This window comes from Bombina bombina, chromosome 7, assembly GCF_027579735.1.
Source record: "Bombina bombina isolate aBomBom1 chromosome 7, aBomBom1.pri, whole genome shotgun sequence".
NCBI lineage: Eukaryota > Metazoa > Chordata > Amphibia > Anura > Bombinatoridae > Bombina > Bombina bombina.
The window spans coordinates 244265381-244290174 of NC_069505.1; the positions used below are offsets into that span (position 1 = coordinate 244265381).

The 24794-nt window shown below is 42.4% G+C and overlaps 1 protein-coding gene across 1 annotated transcript in view; it reads left to right on the plus strand.

Annotated features, from left to right (window-relative positions):
• Positions 1 to 512: 512 nt before the first annotated feature.
• SLC25A26 (solute carrier family 25 member 26) overlaps positions 513 to 24794 on the plus strand; it is a 253856-nt gene continuing 229574 nt past the window's right edge. Inside the window, exons 1-3 of the mRNA XM_053720688.1 lie at positions 513 to 610; positions 8832 to 8988; positions 10101 to 10210. Of these exons, the coding sequence (XP_053576663.1) occupies positions 578 to 610; positions 8832 to 8988; positions 10101 to 10210 (300 nt within the window). The 5' untranslated portion in view covers positions 513 to 577. The remainder of the gene's footprint in view (positions 611 to 8831; positions 8989 to 10100; positions 10211 to 24794) is intronic.

Genomic DNA, 24794 nt, shown 5'->3' on the forward strand with positions numbered 1-24794 from the left:
AGCATAACATGACATGCAGCAGCACTTGTGGGTATTGGCACAAAGCACAAGCAGTGTCACAGCATATCATGATATGCAGCAGCACTTGTGGGTAGTGGCACAAAGCACAAGCAGTGTCACAGCATAACATGATATGCAACAGCACTTGTGGGTAGTGGCACAAAGCACAAGCAGTGTCACAGCATAACATGACATGCAGCAGCACTTGTGGGTAGTGGCACAAGCAGTGTCACAGCATAACATGACATGCAGCAGGACTTGAGGGTAGTGGGAGACAGCACAAGCAGTGTCACAGCATAACATGACATGCAGCAGCACAAAGCACAAGCAGCGTCACAACATAACATGACATGAAGAACTTGTGGGTACTGGGTAAGGGTTTTCTCCTCTGTCAGTGTCAGAAGGGCTGTCTGTAGTTGTGTCGGACTAATAAAGTTGGTTTATAAAAAAAAAAAAAAAAGCTTAGAGAGACCTGCTGGCCAATCATAACCTTTCCTTCGAGTCAGTCGCGAGTCAGCCAATCAACTACAATTTGTAAAGTGAAACTACATGTGACTTGCCGGGAGCTCTGAAAGCCATGGGGACACAGGACTGGCTGATTAGTCTGACGGTGAGTGACACCGGGAGGGGTACAGTGACACATGAGAGGGAGAGAGACAGTGACACAGGCACACGGGAGAGGGACAGTTACGCAGGGACACCGGGAGAGGGACAGTATCACAGGGACACCGTGAGAGAGACAGTGTCACAGGGACACCGGGAGAGGGACAATGACACTGACACAGCATAGTTGCCAACAGTCCCTGATTTCCAGGGACAGTCCCTGGATTTTGTTGTATGTCCCTGGATTTTTTTTGTCCCTGGAAATGTCCCTGAAAATCCCCTATGCACAACATTTGTTGTTTGCATATATATATATACACACACACACACACATACACATATACATATACAGATAGATAGATGATAATAAATAGATATAGTGTATTATTTAAATATAATTCATTCCTAATGGAATATTGTTATTATTATTGAATGGGTTCACATATTATTTGTCTTTCTAATTGTGATGCTGTGTTGTAAAAATAACCATATGCCCAGAATGTGTTTCAGAGACTGGGTAGGTGTAAGAGCTTGGTGCTGTAATCTGTATAATAAACTATGGTCGTCAATACTCCAGTAACCCGCTTGCTTGCTCTGCTGCAAAGTGTCCCTGGAATTTTTTTTGAAATGTTGGCAACTATGACACAGGGACACCGGGAGAGGGACATAGGGACACCGGGAGAGGGACAGGGACTCCGGGAGAGGGACAGTGACACAGGAACACGGGACAGGGACACCGGGAGAGGGACAGTGACACGGGAGAGGGACAGTGTCACAGGGACACTGGGTGAGGGACAGTGACACAGGGACCCCCGGCAGAGGGACAGGGACACAGGAGAGAGACGGTGTGACAGGTGAGGCAGTCACAGGAGAGAGACGGTGTGACAGGTGAGGCAGTCACAGGAGAGAGACGGTGTGACAGGTGAGGCAGTCACTGGAGAGAGACGGTGTGACAGGTGATCCAGTCACAGGAGAGAGACGGTGTGACAGGTGAGGCAGTCACAGGAGAGAGACGGTGTGACAGGTGAGGCAGTCACAGGAGAGAGACGGTGTGACAGGTGAGGCAGTCACAGGAGAGAGACGGTGTGACAGGTGAGGCAGTCACAGGAGAGAGACGGTGTGACAGGTGAGGCAGTCACAGGAGAGAGACTGTGTGACAGGTGAGGCCGTCACAGGAGAGAGACGGTGTGACAGGTGAGGCAGTCACAGGAGAGAGACGGTGTGACAGGTGAGGCCGTCACAGGAGAGAGACGGTGTGACAGGTGAGGCAGTCACAGGAGAGAGACGGTGTGACAGGTGAGGCCGTCACAGGAGAGAGACGGTGTGACAGGTGAGGCAGTCACAGGAGAGAGACGGTGTGACAGGTGAGGCAGTCACAGGAGAGAGACGGTGTGACAGGTGAGGCAGTCACAGGAGAGAGACGGTGTGACAGGTGAGGCAGTCACAGGAGAGAGACGGTGTGACAGGTGAGGCAGTCACAGGAGAGAGACGGTGTGACAGGTGAGGCAGTCACAGGAGAGAGACGGTGTGACAGGTGAGGCAGTCACAGGAGAGAGACGGTGTGACAGGTGAGGCAGTCACAGGAGAGAGACGGTGTGACAGGTGAGGCAGTCACAGGAGAGAGACGGTGTGACAGGTGAGGCAGTCACAGGAGAGAGACGGTGTGACAGGTGAGGCAGTCACAGGAGAGAGACGGTTTGACAGGTGAGGCAGTCACAGGAGAGAGACGGTGTGACAGGTGAGGCAGTCACAGGAGAGAGACGGTGTGACAGGTGAGGCAGTCACAGGAGAGAGACGGTGTGACAGGTGAGGCAGTCACAGGAGAGAGACGGTGTGACAGGTGAGGCAGTCACAGGAGAGAGACGGTGTGACAGGTGAGGCAGTCACAGGAGAGAGACATGAGACACTTACAGGAGAAGGAGAGTCTGTTAGATTCATTTCAGTTTTCGGTTTCCAGCAGTGATCAGTCATTATATGTTCCTATTCTGTAATGGCATTTTTAGAATAACATAAGAAGGGGTGATTAGTAACCTCTTCTGTCACAGGATGGTGGGGGAGTCTTACAGGAGATAGATTTTGTAAATAAATGGTATTATAGTAGGACCTCTCTCACACTACTCCTCTAACCACCCCATGTGCAATACACAGTCTCTTCTGAGGGAACATTTATTTACTTTATTCCTATTTCAATTTAAATGTTTTTTATCATGAAGTTTGTTCAAATTAACACAAAAACAAACATTTGCTTTATGTAAATATGTGTATCATGAGAGAGTGTAAAACTGATATCAGTAAAATGTGTCGCAAGGGCTACAGTAGCTTTTTTTCAGTATGCAAGGAATCTCTATACAATATATAAACATGACTCTCTCATTGTAAGAAATAATATAACAATCAGCTACTGATTGGAACAGAGAAAATAATATAAATATAAACAACACTGAGTTTACACTACAGATTAAGGCCGATTTGCCAAGTTAGTGACATGAAAACCTAAATGTTTGTCATGATTCAGATAAAACAAAACAGTTTAAACAACTTTCCACTCTATTTTATTATCAAATTTGCTTCATTCTTTTGGTATCCTTTGTTGAAGAATCAACAATGCACTACTGGGATTTAGCCAAACATAACTGGTGAGCCAATGACAAGAGGCATATATGTGCAGCCACTAATCAGCAGCTACTTCCTAGTAGTGCATTGCAGCACCGGGATCTGCCTAGGTATGCTTTCTACAAAGGATACCAAGTGAACAATGCAAACCAGTTAATATAAGTAAATTAAAATATATTTTATTAAATTTGTATTTTGTATCTAAATCATGACAGAGAAAAAATGGGTTTTGTGTCTCTTTAATTTACTGCAAATCTGTGTTCCAACACCTACTGGACTGCACATCCTTTAATTTGTTAATCCCGAGGGTCCCCTTAAGAACTGGGCCCTTCTATCGGTATATGAGGAGTCATTTACAGATAATAAACAGATGGTTAAACAGTTCAGCAAACTACATTCATCATCTCCCTCCTACACAATGTCTAAATATCTGAGATAAGATGTTTATTAAAGTGAGAGTAAAACTTACATACTGACATTTATCCTAGGCATAACCATACTTAACTACAGTGCTGGTGAATTATTAAATTTCTGCGTGGTACAGCCAATGAAAAGGAGTAGTGTCTGCCCAATAGAAAATACCTGGCACTCTGCTATTGCTAGCATTACTTCTGATGAGACTAACCTTTATAAGAAGCCCGGTGCTGGGGTGGACTCCACTTCTTTTCTATTGGCAGAAGGATCAGCCCATAACTAATGTAATGGAGTACTCATACTCCAAACCTCACCAGACCACTTCCTCTTCCAAAACCAGATTAGATTTCAGTTCAAACAGCCTCAAACAAGTATGGCTGGGGACCTGGTGTCAGGGACTCTTTACTTAAGGCTATAAAAGTCTTAACAAACTAAAGGAGAGCCATGTGCTAAAGAGAAGAAGTTGACAAGTCCTCAAGGAGATGGCTCAGATCTTTTTCTGATATCCGAATCTCTCTGTATTCCCTTCACCAGCCGCCATCAACAGCATTCTCCTTGTGACCTATTTAATGGGCACACTCACCTGGTAAAATTTAAGGCAACATTAATCCTTACCTTCTCCACTGAATCCAAAGGAAATAGGACATTCATTGCTATCATTTCTCATTGGTCCCAAACAGCATGGTTTCCTTTACATCATAATCTGGTTATAGCTCCTCCATGGACACTTCCTCCATCAAAAGATCTACAGCATCAGGGTCTTTTCCTGCATCCAGACCCCATAAAGGTTAAAAATAAAAAGTGAATGATTTAAATTACAAAATATTAAAGGAAAATATATATTCCAATTTAAGGATATGTGTGATCCGTGTGGTTTCTCCGTCCTCTTGGTAAATTAGGATTTCCTTCAAACCTCCAAATTAAAAATAGAAACAGTATAGTGCAATATGTTTGATAACAAAGATATATTCACACCAGTGGTCCCTCCAGGGGGCTACTCACACTTAGAAGAGCCAACCAGGCTCTGGGTTCAGACGCACACCCGGTTTTATACTGCCAGGCTTCCAGTATAACTCCAAACGCAGACCGCTGCTTCAGTAAAATTTATTTTTATTAAAATACATATAAAAAGTTAAAAAGCCACACGTAAAACTCTCACATTAATAGTTACTCAGGTATCTGTTTCACTTTCTGTTTGTAGTGGGAGCGGTATAACACATTTCTAATGGACTTGTGGTAAAATAGCCAGCCAAATGGCTTAAGCTTAACCCCAATCCAATAAATGTCAAACCGACGTACGTTTCGCCGTAAGCGTACGGCTTTTTCAAGGTAGTGAACCCACTACGATCCACTACATTGAAAAAGCTGTACGCTTACGGCGAAACGTACGTTGGTACTTTTGAATCTTTATTGCCACCACTCCTCTAAAAACTATTTGGTTACCAGGACAGGTATTGAGGGTTTGACATTTATTGGATTGGGGTTAAGCTTAAGCCATTTCGCAGGCTACTTTACCACAAATCCATTACAAATTTGTTATACCGCTCCCACTACAAACAGAAAGTGGAACAGATACCCGAGTAACTATTAATGTGAGAGTATTACGTGTGGCTTTTTAACTTTTTATATGTATTTTAATAAAAATATATTTTACTGAAGCAGCGGTCTGCGTTTGGAGTTATACTGGAAGCCTAGCAGTATAAAACCGGGTGTGCGTCTGAACCCAGAGCCTGGTTGGCTCTTCTAAGTGTGAGTAGCCCCCTGGAGGGACCACTGGTGTGAATAATATCTTTGTTATCAAACATATTGCACTATATTGTTTCTATTTTTATTTTGGAGGTTTGAAGGAAATCCTAGTTTACCAAGAGGAAGGAGAAACCACACGGATCACACATATCCTTAAACTGGAATATATATTTTCCTTTAATATTTTGTCATTTAAATCATTCACTTTTTATTTTTATTCTGTTATACACCAAGTGAATTTTGTGTACTTTTTGTACCCCATAAAGGTTAAAATGAACAACATGGTTGCTGAAATCTCAAGGCTGCACCAATTGAACACCTAAGCTCCTGTCATGCAAACTCTTCTCTAGGCTCTGAAAATAATTGATTTATTACAGAATTTGGGTAAGCTCCTCAAGTTGAATGGTACAACACAATGCTTCCCCAGCCTATCTTACCTTCTTTGGTTCCTTAAAGGGACAGTTTACACCAGATTTTTTTTTATTGTTTAAAAATATAGATAATCCCTTTATTACCCATCCTCCAGTTTTGCTTTACCAACATGGTTATATTAATATACTTTTTACCTCTGTGATTACCTTGTATCTAACCCTTTGCAGACTGCCCCGTTAGTTCTTTTGACAGACTTGCATTTTAGCCAATCAGTGCTTACTCCTAGGTAACTCCACGTGCGTGAGCACAATGTTATCTATATGGAACGCATGAACTAACGCCCTCTAGCTGTGAAAAATATCAAAATGCCCTGAGCTAAGAGGCAGCCTTAAAGGGCTTAGAAATTAGCATATGAGCCTACCTAGGTTTAGCTTTCAACTAAGAATACCAAGAGAACAAAGTAAATTCGATGATGAAAGTAATTTGGAAAGTTGTTTAAAATTGCCTTACCTATCTGAATCATGTCCCTTTAATAATTGAATTCTACTCTTAAGGTCCAGGTATTGGCTATGTCAGTAATCAGTTGTGATTAGGAACTCAAGGTTATCCAATTCTTCCAGGCATTGGCTCTTATCATCCCTTCTACTATACCTCTTATGCCAACCTGGGAACTTCTGCTGGCACTTGATGTCCTGCTGGTTTCTCCATTCAAACCACTCAGTGAAGTCTCCCTTTGGTTCCTGATGCTAAAAACATTTTAGTGGTCATTATCTCTGCCAGGGGTGGTTCAGAATTTCAAACTTTTTCTGTACAACCAACAGATATTTACACCAAGAATTCCCAAAGTTGCTTCTGATTTCCACAAATCTTCTGACATTGTTTTGCCTTCATTATTTACAGACAAAGAGTATATACAAGGTAAACCCCTTTACTGACTGGATGTTGTCTTGAACATATCTACATCCAGGCAACTTAGGCTGTTCACGTATAGATCATACCCACAAGGGCATCATCAAAGCTTTATACCAGCACAGATCACTATCTCAAGCTGGATGTCAGAGCCAGGCTTAGAAACAAACAAATGAACCACTCCCTTTTGGGCAGCTAGATATACAGTTCAGCAGCAGCAAACTCCGCTAAAGAAGAGTATTCAATATATCCCACTCATGTATAATTTGATATCATTTTTCTGTTATACAATTTATATCCATACATATTAACAAAACAAATTAAATAAGCAAATGTCCATAAAAAGTGTCAATAACAAAAAAGCAAATAAACAGGAAGCCCCAAAGAATCTTCCTAAGCTATAAAAGGCAATGCCCTCTCCTATATATGGTGACAACTCCCTAAAAAGAAACATAAGATACATATAGTGTGCTCTGTGGAATACGCGGTCCTAGGCGCAACTAGTATTAAGCACTTACCGGTATGATAAAAAGAACAATCTCCAGAACTGAGCATAAAGTACCACGTCAAAAACAAGACATAAAATGACAAAATGCGCCAGTGTGTTAGTTATATACAAACAACAACAATAAAGTGATCTAAGCCCTGGAAAGGTGTTAAACACATAGTTAAAGTTAGCTCAGAGCAGCAATGCACAACTAGCTGAATACATCAGGTCAGTCAATAACGAGAAGCGTATATGTGTGGCCACCAATCAGCTGCTAGCTCCCAGTTGCGTATTGCTGCTCTGGAGCCTATCTAGGCATGCCTTTCAACAAAGTATTCTTAGAGAACGAAGTAAATGTGATAATAGATGTTTCTTAAAATTACCTGCTCTGTTGGCTCCATTAAAGTTTCATTTTGATGTTCATTTCCCTTTAATTACAGACAATTGTTGTGTGACACATTTGTTCTTGTCCCTTTAGGCTGGGGGTACAGCTGGTATGTGTGATACATTTGTTCTTGTCCCTTTAGGCTGTCGGTACAGCTGGTATGTGTGACACATTTGTTGTCCCTTTAGGCTGGGGGTACAGCTGGTATGTGTGACACATTTGTTGTCCCTTTAGGCTGGGGGTACAGCTGGTATGTGTGACACATTTGTTGTTCTTGTCCCTTTAGGCTGGGGGTACAGCTGGTATGTGTGACACATTTGTTGTTCTTGTCCCTTTAGGCTGGGGGTACAGTTGGTATGTGTGACACATTTGTTCTTGTCCCTTTAGGCTGGGGGTACAGCTGGTATGTGTGATACATTTGTTCTTGTCCCTTTAGGCTGTCGGTACAGCTGGTATGTGTGACACATTTGTTCTTGTCCCTTTAGGCTGGGGGTACAGCTGGTATGTGTGACACATTTGTTCTTGTCCCTTTAGTCCCTTTAGGCTGGGGGTACAGCTGGTATGTATGACACATTTGTTGTTCTTGTCCCTTTAGGCTGGGGGTACAGCTGGTATGTGTGACACATTTGTTGTTCTTGTCCCTTTAGGCTGGGGGTACAGTTGGTATGTGTGACACATTTGTTGTTCTTGTCCCTTTAGGCTGGGGGTACAGCTGGTATGTGTGATACATTTGTTCTTGTCCCTTTAGGCTGTCGGTACAGCTGGTATGTGTGACACATTTGTTCTTGTCCCTTTAGGCTGGGGGTACAGCTGGTATGTGTGACACATTTGTTCTTGTCCCTTTAGGCTGGGGGTACAGCTGGTATGCGTGACACATTTGTTCTTGTCCCTTTAGGCTGGGGGTACAGCTGGTATGTGTGACACATTTGTTGTTCTTGTCCCTTTAGGCTGGGGGTACAGCTGGTATGTGTGACACATTTGTTGTTCTTGTCCCTTTAGGCTGGGGGTACAGCTGGTATGCGGGACACATTTGTTGTTCTTGTCCCTTTAGGCTGGGGGTACAGCTGGTATGTGTGACACATTTGTTGTTCTTGTCCCTTTAGGCTGGGGGTACAGCTGGTATGTGTGACACATTTGTTCTTGTCCCTTTAGGCTGGGGGTACAGCTGGTATGTGTGACACATTTGTTCTTGTCCCTTTAGGCTGGGGGTACAGCTGGTATGCGTGACACATTTGTTCTTGTCCCTTTAGGCTGGGGGTACAGCTGGTATGTGTGACACATTTGTTGTTCTTGTCCCTTTAGGCGGGGGGTACAGCCGGCATGTGCGTTGACCTCGTTCTGTTTCCTCTTGACACTATTAAAACTAGACTGCAGAGTCCTCTTGGCTTCTACAAATCCGGTGGTTTTCGTGGAATTTACGCAGGAGTTCCGTCCACAGCGGTTGGCTCATTTCCCAATGGTAATATTTATTATGTTAAAAATATCTATACTCTGTTCTTCAAAGGACATATTTAGCCCATTAACGACCACCATGTACCCTGTGCGTTGCTGGTAATTAAGCATTATGCGGCCCGTAATAGTGCGGGTCTCGCTGTTGCTATTATGACTTCCCTTCGTCCTGCACGGCCTCGCTGTTGGTGGCTAGACCACGCTATCAAAAAAACATGGCCCAGACCAGCAACATTCAGGTTACACCGCTGGTCGTTAAGGGGTTAATGGGCATAGCACCTGAATGATTTTACTGACTGCCGGCTACAAGTTAAGCCGATATTAAGCTAAAATTACCTATTATTTTTTTTCCAATGCTTATTGCACAGATTATCATTAAATACATTTGTTAAACTATGCAGTTAATGTGTGCTTTGGATAGCTTAAGGAACATTTATAAATATCAGAAAATGTTATAATATGGTAAAGTATTACACCTGGCTGGTAACATACTCTGTGATTAGCACTGATATAGTTTATATATTGTAAAGTATTACACCTGGCTGGTAACATAGTATGTGATTAGCATGGATATAGTTTATATATTGTAAAGTATTACACCCGGCTCGTAACCTACTCTGTGATTAGTACTGATATAGTTTATATATTGTAAAGTATTACACTCGGCTGGTAACCTACTCTGTGATTAGTACTGATATAGTTTATATATTGTAAAGTATTACACTGAGCTGGTAACATACTCTATTATTAACACTGATATAGTTTATATATTGTAAAGTATTACACCCTGGTAACATACTCTGTGATTAGTACTGATATAGTTTATATATTATAAAGTATTACATCCGGCTGGTAACATACTCTGTGATTAGCACTGATATAGTTTATATATTGTAAAGTATTACACCCAGCTGGTAACATACTCTGTGATTAGCACTGATATAGTTTATATATTGTAAAGTATTACACCCGGCTGGTAACAAACTGTGTGATTAGCACTGCTATAGTTTATATATTGTAAAGTATTACACCCGGCTGGTAACATACTCTGTGATTAGTACTGATATAGTTTATATATTGCTGAATTACTTTATTAATGATTTACAATTCTTTTTGTTCTAGCTGCTGCCTTTTTTGTTACGTACGACTTTGTAAAAAATCTGCTGCATCCCGGCCCTTCTTCATACCTGTCTCCATTAAGTCACATGGCAGCTGCGTCTCTTGCAGAAGTGGTAAGTAAAGAAATGTCCACGCAGAACCCACCCTAGCAGATCATGATTTAATTCTGTGCATCAGCGATGTCTAATTGATTTTTATTCCCATGGAATAGTTTTGCGACACCTAACTATAGCTCATAATGTTATAAAAGGAACTAATGATGTAATTAGTTCCTTTTATAACTAGCTAGCTAAACACATCTAGTGAGGCAATGACAAGAAGCATATGTGTATAACCACCAATCACAGCTAGCTCCCAGTAGCGTATGGCTGCTCATGATACTACCTAGTTATGCTTTTTAATGATGGATTCCAAGAGAATTAAGTACATTTTGAAAATAGAAGTACATTTGAAAAGTCTCTTACAATTGCTTTGTCTGTCTAAACCAGGGGTGTCAAACTAATTTGAGTCGCGGGATATTTTCCATACAAGTGCACGTCACGTGGGCCGCACACTACTTCCATATCTTGTCATTGCTAAACAAAGCAGTGACGTTTGCTCTATCTCTATACATTTCAGAAGATTGTGCTGTGTAACTTACTCTGATGAAACACACTGGAGTTAAAACCCTATTACAGTATAGAGGGAGGATACTAAGCGAATAAAGCAAATTTCAATTGGAAAGTTGTATAAAATTGTAAGCGCTATCTGAATCATTAACAAAAATAGTGGGCTTCATGTCCCTTTAATTAGATAGTTTTTGTGGGACTGAAAGAGCAGAAGGATAAATATTTGATGAGGACGAGCCAAATGACAATCTGACAAGAACTATTCTGCCCTAAAAGATTCCTATGGATGTCAAGGGAATATAGAGGGGTTCACGTATGCTGCTGGGGCACCCCCATACATTATTTATTAGGGGCCAGTAGACGCTGTCAGGGACAGTTTTATATGAGACAAGCACTAAATACAGTAGAATTGCATAACTGGCAAGTGCATAATAAAAAGACAATGCAATAACACTTACTTTATATGAGCAGTAAATTTATTTTCTGATAAATGTCAAAATGTATTTCAATTTTCCCATCCCCTTTTTTATGTGACAGCCTTCAGCCAATCACAGACATGCTCAGTAGGAGCTGGTGCATCAGATGTGTGCATATAACTGTATCATGTGACAGCCATCAGCCAATCAGAGACATGCTCAGTAGGAGCTAATGCATCAGATGTGTGCATATAACTGTATCATGTGACAGCCTTCAGCCAATCACAGACATGCTCAGTAGGAGCTGGTGCATCAGATGTGTGCATATAACTGTATCATGTGACAGCCATCATCCAATCACAGACTTGTATGCATATACACTGTAAACTCTTACACAAGTGATATGAAATCTCCCTCCTGCAAGTGATATGAAATCTCCCTCCTGCAAGTGATATGAAATCTCCCTCCTGCAAGTGATATGAAATCTCCCTCCTGCAAGTGAAGCTCTGCATAAGTAAGAAATGGCACCTAAATGTCAGTGTAGTACAAAATGCCCCAAATAGCCTCTGTCTCTATACTGATTGGGATAAGAACATGTTCCACTCTTACCCCCTCTGCTGCGCTCGGTCCGGTCCTAGGGAAGAAGTTGGCTTTGTCCGGTTGCTCCCTCTGTGTCGGGTGCCGCTGCTTAGGCGTGCTTTCGCTTCCTTGCGTCCATGCAGATTTCCGGATACAATCACCAGCCAATCCAATTCAATCCCTCTTCAGACGTCTATGGAGGGGGGCGTATGCGTCTTCAGTTCCTTGGCTTCCTATTGGATGCAGTCCGTATTGCAGTAAGGCCAATGGGGCTCCTGGGAATCAACCGTGCTAACTCGCTTTTTGGTCAAAGTGTAATCAGGCTGAAAGGAGTAGCGGAGCACCAGTAAAAGTTCAAGCAAAAAGCAGCTTTGATAACGGCAATACGCTGAAACATGTCAGCTGTATGAGCTGACTCCTATCAAGACAATTACACCTATTTTCCTTTTGCTTTGCTTTATTTTAATACCATTTTTGGGAACAATAAAGACTTTTGCTTTAACTTTTACAGATGCTCCGCTACTCCTTTCAGTCTCTTCCAATGTCCCATGTGAGAGTTTTTCTGTGAACAGTCTACAAAGTATTGAGGAGCAACCAGGCAATGATATATGTTTGGCAAATTCCTATTTAGTCTGCTGAAGAAATAATAAATAGTAAAAAGCAATAAGTGGGGTACCCAAGGGATCAGTATTGGGCCCAGTTCTTTTTAATATTTTTATAAATGGGCTGGCAAATGGCGATTTACATTTTGAAAGCAAAATTTAGAAATGCTACCTATTACGTAAAGGACAGTAACAACAGAATTAAACTAAATGATTCAAATAGAACATGCACTTTCAAATAACTTTGCAAATTACCTCTTACTATCCTTTGTTGAAAAGCATATTTATGTAGTCTTAAAAGCAGCAGTGCACTATTGGGAGCTAGATGGTGATTGGTGTCTTTTGTCATTGGCTCACCAGATGTTTTCAGCTAGCTGCTCCGGAGCCGTCCTAGATTTACTCTTCAACAAAGGATACTAAGAAAATAAAACAGAATTTATAATAAAAGTAAATTGGAAAGTTGTTTAACATTACATGCTCTGTATGAATCATGAACGTTTCATTTTGATTTTACTGTCCCTTTCAATAGGACAAGACATTGCAAAAATGTGTAGAAAAGGAATTAGCCAAAACTCTCTCCTCGGCACTAGACACACTTGCTCCTCCCCAACGGCGCAAAACCTCGCTCCATCAGTTACAGCCCACTATAACAAAACTCTCTCCTCGGCACTAGACACACTTGCTCCTCCTCAACGGCGCAAAACCTCACTCCATCAGTTACAGCCCACTATAAAAAAACTCCTCTGCACTAGACACTTGCTCCTCCCCAACGGCGCAAAACCTCACTCCATCAGTTACAGCCCACTATAAAAAAACTCTCTCCTCTGTACTAGACACACCTGCTCCTCCCCAATGGCGCAAAACCTCACTCCATCAGTTACAGCCCTGGCACTTTCAACAAACACGCTATTTGCAAAAATGCTCCCATAATGCTGAGCATGTCTGGAGGAAAACTCACTCCGAACCTTATTTCATCAACTATAAGTTTATTCTTTGTTCATACACTTCTGCCCTTCATTTAGCTAAACAAACCTACTTCTCTTCTCTCATATTCACTCTTTCCTCAAACCCTAAACGACTCTTCTCCACCTTTTAACCCTCTCCTCTACCCACCTGCTACACCGCCCCCATCTGTCTTTAGTGCTCAAGACCAGGCAGACTACTTTTTAAACAAAACATGTACTATCCGAAGCAACATCCCAACACCAACCTGCAATATTCCAACAACAGGCCCAGTTACTCCCTATGCCACCCTCTGCATCTTCCATCCAGCTACTGAGAATTAAGTTTGTTCTGTACTATCTTCCTCACGCCTCGCTACCTGCCCTCTCGACCCTGTCCCTTCCCATCTAATACCCTCCCTTTCTTTGATATATACTTTTTATATTTTTTCACATTTTTTCACGATTCATTTTTCACATTTTTCCGTTTTTGTTCTCATATATTACATTTTTTCTTGCCATTTTTAACCGTTTTTTTGAATACCTTCATATTCTGCACTGGATTCTCACATCAATTCATTTAGACACTTCTGTGCCTGAGGGCACATTGGACATATTATTTGGGACACACCATCAACAAATTCCGTCTATTCTTTTTTAAGTTGGATTATATTATTGTTTTCACCTTAACCTGTATTACTACATAGAGGGCCGTCCCTCCAGGAGAGTATACCTATACAATTATTTTTACATATATGCATATTTAACAAGTGTTTTTTTATTTTAATGTTATTTTGATGTGCTATTTATTTTTTGTTTACTTGTTAACTCATGAATCCATGATTTTACTAAGTGTGTGTTTTTTATATCTGGATTTAATGTTATCCGAATAAATATAATTATATCTTATAGTCTACCACAACACCTTAGCCTTTAATTTAGGCACTCACTTCACAACTCTTGATTTCTTTCTGGATGGCCTCTCACCACCTAAAGATTAACATGTTCAAGAATGAGCTCCTTCTAATCCCCCCCACTCTAGCTCTACGCTGACTTCTGACTTTTCTATCCCTGTTGACAGCATCACCATCTCCCCATCGCCCCAAGTCCGCTTCCTCTGAGTTATACTTGACTCAAATCTATCCTTCGTCCCCCATCTCCAATCGCTTTCTTCATCCTGCCGCAACCACCTACGGAATATTTCCAAGATTTGCCCTTTGCTGAGTGCTAACACCACAAAGCAAATAATCCACTCACTTGTTATTTCCTGACTTGACTACTGCAATAACCTACTTACTGGCCTTCCTTTTCCCCGCCTCTCCCTCCTTCAATCCATCCTAAATGCCTCTGCCAGGCTAATCCACCTTGCCCGTCGCTCTGTATCTGCTGCACCTCTCTGCGTGTCCCTTCACTGGCTCCCCATTCACAGCAGAATTTAATTCAAAATTCTCACCCTTATATACACTGCTCCCCCCAACCTATCCTCTCTAATCAACATGTATACTCCACTTAGATCCAACAATGACCTGCTCCTTGCATCTTCGACTATCACCTCTTCCCATGCTAGACTGCAGGACTTCTGTTGTGCAGCACCTACCCTCTGGAACACTCTGTCACAGATACTGGGCTGCAAGGGTTAAACCCCTACCCCCTACTACCTTACCCCTCTCATTTCTCAGCGGATTTGGGCACCTGTGAGTAACAGCAATCTCCCAGACCTGTTGTTATGTAATGTGAACTTTGTCAGAGAAGAGCTAATCTCTGACCGTGAAAACCCTTCTAGGCTGGCCAAGCTCCTGGAACTGCCGGCCAGCCGCACCGCAATGGATACCCGCATAACCCCTCTCAGGCTAGCCGGGCTCCTGGAACGTCCGGTTGGCCATTCACACTGGACATCTGCTAACTTTACACCTGGTCGTTCCAGCGGCCCTTTGCCTCAGAGCTCCGCTCTTTTGGGGATTGGTAGCCCCTAGGGAGGATAAGAGGTGGGGTGATTGCTGGAGGGAAGCTACTTTGGGAACCTGGGGTTTTGGACACCCCTACCCCCCTATCTTTACCGGACTGTTACTCCGGTCCCCAGTAACGAATCACGCCACTTTTTGGACTGTGGCATCTGGGGACTGAGCGCTTTCAAATGACACCCTGGAAGTGCAACCACCCCTGTGTCCTGGGTCTCTGTGGGACTGTGGCAGCTATACGAATCACGCCACTTTTTGGACTGTGGCATCTGGGGACTGAGCGCTTTCAAATGACACCCTGGAAGTGCAACCACCCCTGTGTCCTGGGTCTCTGTGGGACTGTGGCAGCTATGGCAGGTGCCAGCCTGTCTGGAGAGCGGGAATGGCGGGAGATTTAAGAGCAGGATAAGACCCTGTGTTTGTGTATAAAAGGAATGTGTGTTTTTCAATAAAATCAGTTCTTGTTTCACCTGAATGCTAGTCTGTCTAGTTATTTGGGTGGGCTCCTGCTATAAGCACTTTCTCCGCTACATAGCGGCAGGTTCCAGGCATGGGGAGGATCCAGTTGGCGGAGCTACCCAGTAGGGGTACCCGGGATCCGTCACACTGGTGGCAGCGGTGGGATGCTTCTGATTACCTGTAATGTCCAAACCACCACCTGAAGTCCTTGCCGAATGGAAAAGTATCACATGCTCCGGAAGGACGAACTGCAGAGTTTAATGCAAGCCCAAAGAGGAGTAGCTGGTAACAAGACAAAGACTGCACTCGTAGCTGAGCTGATGGAGGGTGATCAGGCTAGTGGTTCGGATGACGACCAAAGCAGTAGATGGCGCAGTACCGCCTCAACTCCAGAGACCACCATGTCGGACCTCCAGAGGCAGATACAGTGGCAACTGGACCTCTATTGATCTAACCCCCCCTGAGGAGATTGTTACTCGGGTCATTGCTGACTCCACTAAGGTACACTTGATGGAGCTGCAGAAGTCTATGGGGAGAATTGTGCCTGAACCCCTAGCTTCTCCTACCAGACTCAAGAAGCTACCCCATGCCGCGGATGGAGTGGAGGAGATCAAATGCTATCTTCAGCTGTTTGAGACCCAGTGTCGGTTGTAGGGGGTCGCCAATGCCGACAGAGTCACTATCCTCCCGAAATTTGGCCGGCAGGGCTTTGGAGGCCTTCCACACTGTACCCTCGGAAGACCAAGCCAACTATGATCGGGTGAGGGAGCATATCCTTGCCCGATATGGACTCATGCCAGATGAGCACCGGCTGAAGTTCAGAGAACTGAAAAGACAAGAGGGACAGCCCTATACAGAGTGGGCCCACATAACCACACTTGGTGAAGCGGTACAGCTCTTTCTTTTGGAGCATTTTTTTTTTTCAACATATTTTATTTGAGGTTGCAAAAGTGATACAGGCAAAAAAATAAAAAAACATCACAATTTCAATGACTAAGGAGAATCACTGTACCATTTACATGTTGAATGTCATATTGAGTAAACAATCGCCCAGTCATGCAAATAAAAGTTAACCTCTAAATTTTCTATTAATAAATAAATATCCCCTTACAACATAATGAAAAGTCAGAAACAATAATTCCCCTTACTGAAACATAGAGGTCTCTTTTGTACCTTCTGGAATATAATTAAATGAGGGTAGGGCATTTTGGGGAAAAGAGATAAAATAACAAAATGGGCCACTTTTGAACCCCAATTGGTCAAGAGTAACTTATAGTGTAAATTTGATACACAATGAGAACATTTGAATGGACGCAAAATAATTTGCAGTATACTCTGAATAAGGTAGGGAGAGAGAACTTGCAAAGGGTCTGTCATCGATGTATAAGCATGTTATGCAGCTGCAATATTTAAGTACTCAGCCCAATAGATAGTGTTAACACAGCTATGGGTGAGGTTAGAGGCATGGACGTACACTGTATGTCCCTATGAGACTATATGGGGAAATTAAAGCGGGTCTATTTAAAACTTAATGGAACCTATATAATAGTAAAGCTGAGGGGGGCGTGACCTGGCTAGAGACGGAGATGGCCGCATAATTTTGGAGCTCTGTGTGGGGAAATGAGCGGAGGCTTATCGGCACCACAGCAAACGGCTAAAACTATCATATTCCACTGTGGGAGGCAGAGGAGGTCTCAATGATATGCCAGATTGGAGCCGCAAATATAATTACAGGGTGAACTTCTGAATAACACAAGAGCAACAGATCCCGTCACGGAAATGGCGCTGACGCCATCTTGCTTCCCACATAGCGATGCAGCGCTTCAGTGTCACAGCCGAGATACGACAAAGACCATATGAACAGCACACGGATGGGTGAGATATCTACACTTACAGCCGCTGAGCTACCACTGTCACTTGGGCCAAGCTACCACGCGGCATAAGAGAATAAGGAGTTGCAACCGCATGACAGTCACAAAGTGTATGTAAAAGCATAGATGCTACAGAGCCTAACAGTTGCCTAACAGTTGCGGCGCGAAGCCGATATAGTATATCTCCCCCACTCATCGACATCTTAACCATAACAAAGGATTCAAAGTTGTTTGCAACAGTCACTCGATGGCTGTCATATTCACTTTGTTTCTTTAATAATAAGAAGAGAGGGAGGAAGACTTTTATGCTCTTTTCACTGCGCAATTAAAAACAGTCTATATACACAAACAGGATATGCAGTGCTGAAGAAGCATTTTCAAGAGGAGCAACTGGATTGGGCATTACCAAACATTAAACTACATTTTGGGACATATAGACTCTCAGTAACCATAACCCAAGAAAAGTTTCTGTATAACTTGCAATGAATAACTTTTAAGTGGTTGAAAACACTTTTGATAGCAGATTATTACTAGCCACATAGGTCAATATTTAACTAAGAGCTTTCATAATACCGGAAAAGACTGATTTATCCTACATCACGCTCTTCAGCTGACAGGCCAAGACTGAAAGTCTAAACACTTAAGATGTCTTCTAGACAAGTAAAGAAAACTGGTTTAACAGGCAAACAAACAGCTACCACTCTCTTTTTTAAATCATCTAAAGGGGACAAGACTACGGAGCTGCCGGAATCGAAGATAACGATCTAGTACACTCGACCTTACACCGGTCACCAAAGCATATTTGAGAGATCTAGTGTCTAAACAAGACATCAACATGAATTTCGAAAAAATGTGGACAAATCTAGACTCCATACAAACAACAATGACTGAGAGTCTAACGGAACTAAAACAGGATATACAGGAGCTAGGTATGAGAGTAGATACACTGGAGGAGAATGAAAACCTAAGAGATGAAACAGCAGACAAGGTATCACAACAAGTCCAGAACCACAAGCAAGAAATAGAAGAGCTTCAAGACAAATTGGAGGATATAGAAAACCGCACGAGAAGGTGCAATATTAGACTCTAGGGAATCCCGGAATCCATAGCACCCACGGATCTACAAAGCTACTTACAACAGCTATTCAAGGCCATTACAGGCCACAAAGAAGAAGATCACTTTCAAATCGAAAGGGCACATAGAGCCCTAAGGGCCAAGCCCAAGGGAGATCAACCACCAAGGGATGTCATAGTTAAGCTGTTTGCAGACAAGGAAGCAATTCTCTCAGCGGCTAGGCAGAATCCAACATTCAAGTTCCAAGGCTCAATAATCCAATTCTTCCAGGATCTATGTGTGCAAACACTCCAGAAACGATACTCTATGAAGCCCCTAACCCTGCTGCTCCGTAAAAATCAAATACCCTACAGGTGGGGCTTTCCATTCGCCTTAATTATACTACACGAAGGAAAAATGCTGACAATCAGAAAACGCCAAGATATTTCGGAAGCATGTTCTTATCTGAATCTAGAACCTCCAGATCTACCACCCTCCGAGCAAAATACAGAAGAAGCTCCTAACCCGCACAGGGAAAACAACCACAAAAGAACCAAGTGGACCACAGTACAGAAAAAAAGACCAAAGTGACTGGTGACTCTAGGTGGAAAGAAAGCTGCTACTGCAAGATCCGAGATGGAAGCTAATTACTGATCAGATGAGTATGATCTGATGAACTTAATCTTCTTCTCTTTTTTCCCTTTCCCCCCTCCCCAGATTTGACTTGCAGAAAGTGATATTTCCCCCATACAGCTGCCAAGTTTAGACCTTTCACACAGACTCAGGGTGATTAAACCCTTAATTATGAGGAATTGTCTTATTTACCATGTTTAGACTTAACATTTGTTTCTTCAAGTTCCACTTCTATTAGAAAACTGCAACATGCCTAGGCATAAGTCGTATTCCTATTGTATGTTATGAAAATATGCTGATTTGCTTCCGCTCCCATGGTCGCTGCTCCGAGCTGATTCTTTCCCTTTTTTTTTTTTTTCTCTCTCTTTCTCTCTCTTGTCGCCTCGGGGTGGCGGTCATGGCAGCTCCCTACATCTAGTTAGATGTTCAATTTTTTGTATTTCAAAATGAGATTTTTGTGTTTTCAGTTTGACATGTTAATAAGTTTATTTTTTATTTATGTTCTCATGTTTGTGTGGCCTTTAAATATTTGTCAGACAGAGTATAAATGGCGACTGCTACAATACCTACCATTCACTTTTGGGGCTGTTACCATAAGTCATGGTTACACACTTAACTCCCATGACCTCATTATTCTCTCACACAATGTGAGAGGCCTTAATACCAATATCAAACGCAAGGTGGCCCTTACCCAATATATAAAATTGAAAGCTAAGATCATCTTTCTCCAGGAGACACACTTCACACAAACCCTGATCCCCAAGTACTGGCACCGACTATATCCAACTCATTTCCACTCCACAATAGAACAGAAAAAAAGAGGGGTCTCAATACTTATACATTCTTCCCTACAATTCGAAACAGATGAGGTCATAAGAGATTCTGAGGGAAGGTTTCTCATTGTTAGGGGCCACACACAAGATATGAAGATCACACTATGCAACGTATATGCCCCAAATGAAGGCCAACACACCTTCTTTCGACAGATCTCCCGCATGTTAACACAATGGTCCCACTCCAGAATAATACTCGGTGGAGACTTTAACATCAATATTTCAACTCACTATTCTAGGATGATAACTAAACCCTCAAACAAACAACTTAGGCAATTATCCATAGTGAAATCTATAAGGGAATCAATGTCAGAACATAACCTACTGGATACATGGGAAACAATATTTGGTAACACAACAGACCATACATTTTATTCACATGCCCATAACAGCTACACAAAATTTGGATTATATATGGACTAGTCAGACTCTAATACCGAATATTGTCACTTCTAATATCCACCCCTGTGTCTGGTCAGACCATTCGATAGTCCAACTATCCATGACAGGGTTAGTTGATGATCAACGTCAGAAGTCCTGGACGTTTGACCCTTCTATACTTCGCAATGAGCAATTTCATACTGAGATAGGATAATTAATGCAGGAATACTGGTCTACAAATGTTAATTCCACTGTTAACTCACTCAACCCATGGGCTGCACATAATCCCTTCATTAGGGGGATTCTGATAAAGGAGAAAGCTAGGATCATCACCCTAGCAAATAGAAACATTAAACAACTTCACTCAGAGATCACTACCTTAGAAACCCAACACAAAAACACGCTATCTAGTATAACATTTAGAACCCTTCAAGCTAAAAGAAAACTTCTGTCAAAAATCTTAAACGATTCGGCGATGAGAGCCCTCCAAAAACTAAAAGCAAACTACTTTTCTCCAACATAGGTGTGTCCGGTCCACGGCGTCATCCTTACTTGTGGGATATTCTCTTCCCCAACAGGAAATGGCAAAGAGTCCCAGCAAAGCTGGTCACATGATCCCTCCTAGGCTCCGCCCACCCCAGTCATTCTCTTTGCCGTTGCACAGGCAACATCTCCACGGAGATGGTTAAGAGTTTTTTGGTGTTTAAATGTAGTTTTTATTCTTCTATCAAGTGTTTGTTATTTTAAAATAGTGCTGGTATGTACTATTTACTCTGAAACAGAAAAAAGATGAAGATTTCTGTTTGTAAGAGGAAGATGATTTTAGCAGAAGTTACTAAAATCGATTGCTGTTTCCACACAGGACTGTTGAGATGAAGTAACTTCAGTTGGGGGAAACAGTTAGCAGACTTTTCTGCTTAAGGTATGACTGGCCATATTTCTAACAAGACCATGTAATGCTGGAAGGCTGTCATTTCCCCTCATGGGGACCGGTAAGCCATTTTCTTAGTTAAATAAAAGAATAAAGGGCTTCAAAAGGGCTTAAAAAACTGGTAGACATTTTTCTGGGCTAAAACGATTGCTTTACTAGGCATATTATGCAGATTCTAACTATTAATGGTTATTATAATCTTGGGGATTGTTTAGAAAAACGGCAGGCACTGTGTTGGACACCTTTTTCAGATGGGGGCCTTTTCTAGTTATAGACAGAGCCTCATTTTCGCGCCACTAATGCGCAGTTGTTTTTGGAGAGCAAGGCATGCAGATGCATGTGTGAGGAGCTAAGAATCACTGAAAAAGCTTATAGAAGGCATCATTTGGTATCGTATTCCCCTCTGGGCTTGGTTGGGTCTCAGCAAAGCATATAGCTGGGACTGTATAGGGGTTAAATGTAAAAACGGCTCCGGTTCCGTTAATTTAAGGGTTAAAGCTCTGAAATTTGGTGTGCAATATTTTTAATGCTTTAAGACACTGTGGTGAAATTTTGGTAAATTTTGAACAATTCCTTCATACTTTTTCACATATTCAGTAATAAAGTGTTTTCAGTTTGAAATTTAAAGTGACAGTAACGGTTTTATTTTAAAACGTTTTTTTGTGCTTTGTTGACAAGTTTAAGCCTGTTTAACATGTCTGTACCATCAGATAAGCTATGTTCTATATGTATGAAAGCCAAGGTGTCTCCCCATTTAAATTTATGTGATAATTGTGCCATAGTGTCCAAACAAAGTAAGGACAGTAATGCCACAGATAATGATATTGCCCAAGATGATTCCTCAAATGAGGGGAGTAAACATGATACTACATCATCCCCTTCTGTGTCTACACCAGTTTTGCCCACACAGGAGGCCCCTAGTACATCTAGTGCGCCAATTCTTATTACCATGCAACAATTAACGGCTGTAATGGATAACTCTATAGCAAATATTTTATCCAAAATGCCTACTTATCAGAGAAAGCGCGATTGCTCTGTTTTAAACACTGAAGAGCAAGAGGACGCTGATGATAATTGTTCTGTCATACCCTCACACCAATCTGAAGGGGCCATGAGGGAGGTTTTGTCTGAGGGAGAAATTTCAGATTCAGGAAAAATTTCTCAACAAGCTGAACCTGATGTTGTGACATTTAAATTTAAATTAGAACATCTCCGCGCACTGCTTAAGGAGGTATTATCTACTCTGGATGATTGTGACAATTTGGTCATTCCAGAAAAGTTATGTAAGATGGACAAGTTCCTAGAGGTTCCGGTGCCCCCCGACGCTTTTCCTATACCCAAACGGGTGGCGGACATAGTAAATAAGGAGTGGGAAAGGCCCGGCATACCTTTTGTTCCCCCCCCTATATTTAAGAAATTATTTCCTATAGTCGACCCCAGAAAGGACAGTCCCCAAGATCGAGGGGGCGGTTTCTACTCTAAACAAACGCACTACTATTCCTATCGAAGATAGTTGTGCTTTCAAAGATCCTATGGATAAAAAATTAGAGGGTTTGCTTAAAAAGATTTTTGTTCAGCAGGGTTACCTTCTACAACCAATTTCATGCATTGTTCCTGTCACTACGGCAGCGTGTTTCTGGTTCCAGGAACTAGAAAAGTCGCTCAATAAAGAATCTTCGTATGAGGAGGTTATGGACAGAGTTCAAGCACTTAAATTGGCTAACTCTTTTATTTTAGATGCCGCTTTGCAATTAGCTAGATTAGCGGCGAAAAATTCAGGGTTTGCTATCGTGGTGCGCAGAGCGCTTTGGTTAAAGTCTTGGTCAGCGGATGTGTCTTCCAAGACAAAATTGCTTAACATTCCTTTCAAGGGTAAAACATTATTTGGACCTGATTTGAAAGAGATTATTTCAGACATCACTGGGGGAAAGGGCCACGCCCTCCCACAGGATAGGTCTTTTAAGGCTAAAAATAAGCCTAATTTTCGTCCCTTTCGCAGAAACGGACCAGCCTCTAATTCTACATCCTCTAAGCAAGAGGGTAATACTTCACAACCCAAACCAGCCTGGAGACCAATGCAAGGCTGGAACAAGGGTAAGCAGGCCAAGAAGCCTACCACTGCTACCAAAACAGCATGAAGGGATGGCCCCCGATCCGGGACCGGATCTGGTGGGGGGCAGACTTTCTCTCTTTGCTCAGGCTTGGGCAAGAGATGTTCAGGATCCTTGGGCGCTAGAAATAGTTTCTCAAGGTTATCTCCTGGAATTCAAGGAACTACCCCCAAGGGGAAGGTTCCACAGGTCTCAGTTATCTTCAAACCAAATAAAAAGACAGGCATTCTTACATTGTGTAGAAGACCTGTTAAAAATGGGAGTGATTCATCCAGTTCCAATAAGAGAACAAGGGATGGGTTTTTATTCCAACCTGTTCATAGTTCCCAAGAAAGAGGGAACATTCAGACCAATTTTGGATCTCAAGATCCTAAACAAATTTCTCAAGGTTCCATCGTTCAAAATGGAAACTATTCGAACGATCCTACCTACTATCCAGGAAAATCAATTTATGACTACCGTGGATTTAAAGGATGCGTGCCTACATATTCCTATCCACAAGGAACATCATCAGTTCCTAAGGTTCGCTTTTCTGGACAAGCATTACCAGTTTGTGGCACTTCCATTCGGATTAGCCACTGCTCCAAGGATTTTCACAAAGGTACTAGGGTCCCTTCTAGCGGTTCTAAGACCAAGGGGCATTGCAGTAGTACCTTACTTGGACGACATCCTGATTCAAGCGTCGTCTCTGTCAAAAGCAAAGGCTCATACGGACATCGTCCTAGCCTTTCTCAGATTTCACGGATGGAAGGTGAACAAAGAAAAAAGTTCTCTGTCCCCGTCAACAAGAGTTCCCTTCTTGGGAACAATAATAGATTCCTTAGAAATGAGGATTTTTCTGACAGAGGTCAATCAAAAATTCTAAGCTCTTGTCAAGTACTTCATTCTGTTCTTCGTCCTTCCATAGCGCAGTGCATGGAAGTAATAGGATTGATGGTTGCAGCAATGGACATAGTTCCTTTTGCACGAATTCATCTAAGACCATTACAACTGTGCATGCTCAGACAGTGGAATGGGGATTATACAGACTTGTCTCCGACGATTCAAGTAGATCAAAAGACCAGAGATTTACTCCGTTGGTGGCTGACCCTGGACAATCTGTCACAGGGAATGAGCTTCCGCAGACCAGAGTGGGTCATTGTCACGACCGACGCCAGCCTGGTGGGCTGGGGCGCGGTCTGGGAACCCCTGAAAGCTCAGGGTCTATGGTCTCGGGAAGAATCTCTTCTCCCGATAAACATTCTGGAACTGAGAGCGATATTCAATGCTCTCAAAGCTTGGCCTCAACTAGCAAAGGCCAAATTCATAAGGTTTCAATCA